Source organism: Danio rerio, chromosome 15 (genome assembly GCF_049306965.1).
Source record: "Danio rerio strain Tuebingen ecotype United States chromosome 15, GRCz12tu, whole genome shotgun sequence".
Lineage (NCBI taxonomy): Eukaryota > Metazoa > Chordata > Actinopteri > Cypriniformes > Danionidae > Danio > Danio rerio.
Window position 1 is genome coordinate 51,197,501 of NC_133190.1, and position 5,000 is coordinate 51,202,500.

The 5,000-nt window shown below is 37.0% G+C and overlaps 1 protein-coding gene across 1 annotated transcript in view; it reads left to right on the forward strand.

Annotated features, from left to right (window-relative positions):
• The window catches only part of clpb (ClpB family mitochondrial disaggregase), a 66,296-nt gene that overhangs the window by 15,356 nt on the left and 45,940 nt on the right, over positions 1-5,000 (forward strand). The window contains exon 5 of the mRNA XM_009292000.5: positions 4,873-5,000. This exon is cut by the window's right edge and continues 1 nt beyond it. Within this exon, the coding sequence (XP_009290275.3) occupies positions 4,873-5,000 (128 nt within the window). The remainder of the gene's footprint in view (positions 1-4,872) is intronic.

A 5,000-nucleotide genomic window follows, 5' to 3' on the forward strand; every position in this document is an offset into this window, starting at 1 on the left:
AGCAACTACTCAAAACATCTTAGAAACCACCTACCAAAGCTTTAACAACCATTCAAAACACCCTAGCAATGTCTTCGCAACCACTCAGAATACACTAGCAACCGCCTAACACCTTAGCAACCCTAACCCTAACACCCTAATAAGGGGTTGGCAACCACTCAGAACAGCCTAGTAAGGGGTTGGCAACTACTCAGAACACCATAGCAACCACCTAGCAACACCTTAGCAACCTAGCAAGAAACATGCCAATCCATACTAGAAACATGCTAACACGTGTGGTTATCTGTCTATGCCGACTGTTTCAACCTTCTTTCATTTATTCATTTGTTCATTCTCTTTTCGGCTTAGTCACTTTATTTATCAGGGGTCGCCACTGTGGAATGAATCGCCAACTTATCCAGTACATGTTTTGAACCGCGAATGCCCTTCCAGCTGCAACCCATCACTGGGAAACATCCACACACACTCATTCATACACATACACTATGGACAATTTAGCATACCCAATTCCCCTATAGCGCATGTGTTTGGACCGTGGGGGAAACCGGAGCATCCGGAGGAAACCCACACCAACATGGGGAGAACGTGCAAACTCCACACAGAAACGCCAAATGAACCCAGCCGAGGCTCGAACCAGCAACCTTCTTGCTGTGAGGTAATTGTGCTACCCACTGCGCCACCGTGACATCCTGCAAGTTAGACAGAGTATTCTTAGCCACGCCCATCTTAATTCTAGCCACACCCCTTCTCACTGTGCTACAAGAGAATGATGCACAAAAAGAAAGCTCCGTCCCCTAATTAATATTCATGTTCAGTCGGGAGTACATCGACACACTGACATAAAGGTCTCTGCAACTTCCTGTTCAGGCAGACTTTAAGAAAAATAAACTACATTTTTATTTGAAGGTTTTACTTATTATTCCACAAGGACTTTATTTAGGTGTGCTGTCTGGTGTTCACAGGGGTGTTTCAGAAATTGTGTTCGACCTCTTATCATCAGCAGCATCATTATCACTCATAAACACACCCATACATGCATGTAAACATCCGAGAGTGTGTGTGTGTGTGTGTGTGTGTGTGTGTGTGTGTGTGTGTGTGTGTGTGTGTGTGTGTGTGTGTGTGTGTGTGTGTGTGTGTGTGTGTGTGTGTGTGTGTGTGTGTGTGTGTGTGTGTGTGTGTGTGTGTGTGTGTGTGTGTGTGTGTGTGTGCTATTATTACACAGATCAATTCCACACACTCATTTTGTGCTGTTTGCATATCGCCACTCGATTTATTTAACAGCGTGTTCAGTCTAAGTGCTTTCCATCATACACACACACACACACACACACACACACACACGTGTCATATCTGGCTGCTGTATGTATATTACTCACATTTGTTTTGTTGGCAGTTTTTTGGTCTTGAAGGAGCATCTTTCCCTGAAGCACCATGATGAATGAGTGTGTGTATGTGAGTGTTTGTGTGTGTGTGTGGAATATGAGAATATTCCAGGAGGCCGCGTCTGTGTGTGTGTGTGTGTGTGTGTGTGATGGATCGCTGAGCTCTGGCCGTCTGACGGTTTATTGGGTTTAGTTGTGATTATCTGGCTCTCAGACATTAGTTACCGGTGACGACCCGCCTGACAGCAGCCCAGAGAGGAAAAACACACACACACACACACACACATGCTGGAGAAACACACACTGTTGCCCACTTATGATTTATTTGTGCGTGTCGGTGCTGAGAATAATTGTGCGCTTTACGTGAGCCGTTTTTACATGCGTTTTTGTTCTTAATTCAAGAGCTTTGTCTTGTTTTCAGAGCGACACCTCTCCTTCAGTCTCGGCGTGTCTGTGTTTGTCTGGTTTTCAGTCTTTTGTGTTTGTTTATCAAAGAAATTATTTTTAAAAGAGCATAAACAAGCAAACAACAAGTAATAATTATAATAATAAAGAGCATACAACAAACAAATAATCATAAAGAGCATACACAAACAAGCAAAGAATCATAAAGAGCATGCACAAACAAGCAAATAATAATAAAGAGCATGCACAAACAAGCAAATAATAATAAAGAGCATGCACAAACAAGCAAATAATAATAAAGAGCATGCACAAACAAGCAAATAATAATAAAGAGCATACACAAACAAGCAAATAATAATAAAGAGCATGCACAAACAAGCAAATAATAATAAAGAGCATGCACAAACAAGCAAATAATAATGAAGAGCATGCACAAACAAGCAAATAGTAAGAAAGAGCATAACCAAACAAACAAATAATAAAAAAGAGCATAAACGATACAGACTACAATCTGACTTTATATACTACAAACAGACTACAATCTGACTATTTAATACAATCTGACTACAATCGGAATATTTATTTAATACAATCGGACTGCAATCTAACTATTTAATACAATCGGACTACAATCTGACTTTATTTAATACAAACGGGTCACTATCTGAATATTTATTTAATACATTTAGATTACATTCAGACTACATTCTGACTATTTATTTAGTACAGTCAGGCTACAATCAGACTACAATCTGACTACAATCTGACTATTTAATACAATCAGGCTACATTCGGACTACAACCAGAATAATCATTTAATACAATTTTACTACCATCTAACTATTTATTTAATACAATCAGACTAAAATCGGACTGCAATCTGAATATTTATTTTGATACAGTCAGAGTACAAACCTACTACTTAATACAATCAGGTTACATTCAGACTACAATTGGAGTTCAATCAGAATATTTATTCAATACAATCAGGCTACATTCGGACTACGACCGGACTGCAATCTGAATGTTTATTTTAATACAGTCAGACTAAAAACTGACTATTTAATACAATCAGGCTACATTCAGACTACAATCGGACTAAATCTAAATATTTATTTAATACAATCAGACTACAATCTGACTATTTAATGCAATCAGATTACATTCGGACTACAATCTGAATATTTATTTCATACAGTCAGACTACAATCTGACTAATACAATCAGACTACATTAAGACTACAACCGGACTACAATCTGAATATTTATTTAATACAATCAGACTACAATCTGACTATTTAATACAATTAGACTACATTCGGACTACAACCGGACTACAATCTGAATATTTATTTATTACAATCAGACTACAATCTGACTATTTAATACAATCAGATTACATTCGGACTACAACCGGTCTACAATCTGAATATTTGTTTAATACAATTAGACTACAATCTGACTATTTAATACTATCAGATTACAATCGGACTACAACCGGACTACAATCTGACTACAATCTGAATATTTATTAAATACAGTCAGACTACAATCTGACTATTTAATACAATCAGACTACATTCGGACTACAACCGGACTACAATCTGAATATTTATTTAATACAATCAGACTACAATCTGACTATTTAATACAATCAGATTACAATCTGACTACAATCTGAATATTTATTTAATACAGTTAGACTACAATCTTGACTATTTAATACAATCAGACTACATTCGGACTACAATCGGACTACAATCTGAATATTTGTTTAATACAATCAGACTACAATCTGACTATTTAATACAATTAGACTACATTCGGACTACAACCGGACTACAATCTGAATATTTATTTATTACAATCAGACTACAATCTGACTATTTAATACAATCAGATTACATTCGGACTACAACCGGACTACAATCTGAATATTTATTTATTACAATCAGACTACAATCTGACTATTTAATACAATCAGATTACATTCGGACTACAATCTGACTACAATCTGAATATTTATTTAATACAGTCAGACTACAATCTGACTATTTAATACAATCGGACTACATTCGGACCACAATCTGAATATTTATTCAATACAGTCAGACTACAATCTGATTATTTAATACAACCGGACTACAATCTGAATATTTATTTAATACAGTCAGACTACAATCTGACTATTTAATACAATCAGGCTACATTCGGACTACAACCGGACTACAATCTGAATATTTATTTATTACAGTCAGACTACAATCTGACTATTTAATACAATCAGGCTACATTCGGACTACAACCAGACTTCAATCTGAATATTTATTTGATACAAACAGACTACATTTAGACTACAGTCAGACTACGTTTGGCCTACATACCAAGTAAATTCTGATCATTTATAACAATTGGACTACATTCTGCCTACAAGCAGACTACAATCTGAATATTAGTTTAATACAGTTGGACTAGGATCTAACTATTTATTTAATACAAGTAGACTACAATCTGACTATTTATTTTAATGCAGCCAGACTACAATCTGTCTATTTAATACAATCAGGCTACTTTTAGACTACATTCGGACTACAATCTGACTATTTTATACAATCAGGCTACATTTGGACTACAATCTGAATATTTAATCCAGTCAGGCTACATTTGGCCTACAGTCTGACTATTTATTTAATACAATCGATCTACAATATGACAATTTGTTTAATACAGTCGGACTACAGTCGCACATGCGCAGAGAAATGTTTGACCAGGCTGTGGATTAAAGCTAATAAATTCAGCTCAAAGCCTTATTTAAAGTTCTACTGAAGAAAAATTCACCTACATGATGGATGACCTGTGTGTGAGTAAATCAACAGAAAATGTTCATTCTTGGGTGAACTATTCTACACAGTCCTACACAAATGTCTGAACTACAACATCTGAACAGTGGCTGCACACCGAATAAAGCACAGAATGAATGCACATCTCCTCTCACTGCTATATTCAGATGCCTTTCTGGTGTTGAGAGGAGTGTGTGAGTGTGTGTTTGGATCCACCATAACTGATGTGCTGTTGTTTTCCTCAGTGCTGGTGAGCAGAGAGGACGAGTTCAGCAGTCGCCTCAGCAGTAGAGCCTCTTTTAGGGGCTGCTCAGCTCTGCATTATGCTGCTCTCGCTGATGATCTACAGACTGTTCGTCTGCTGCTGGATGCA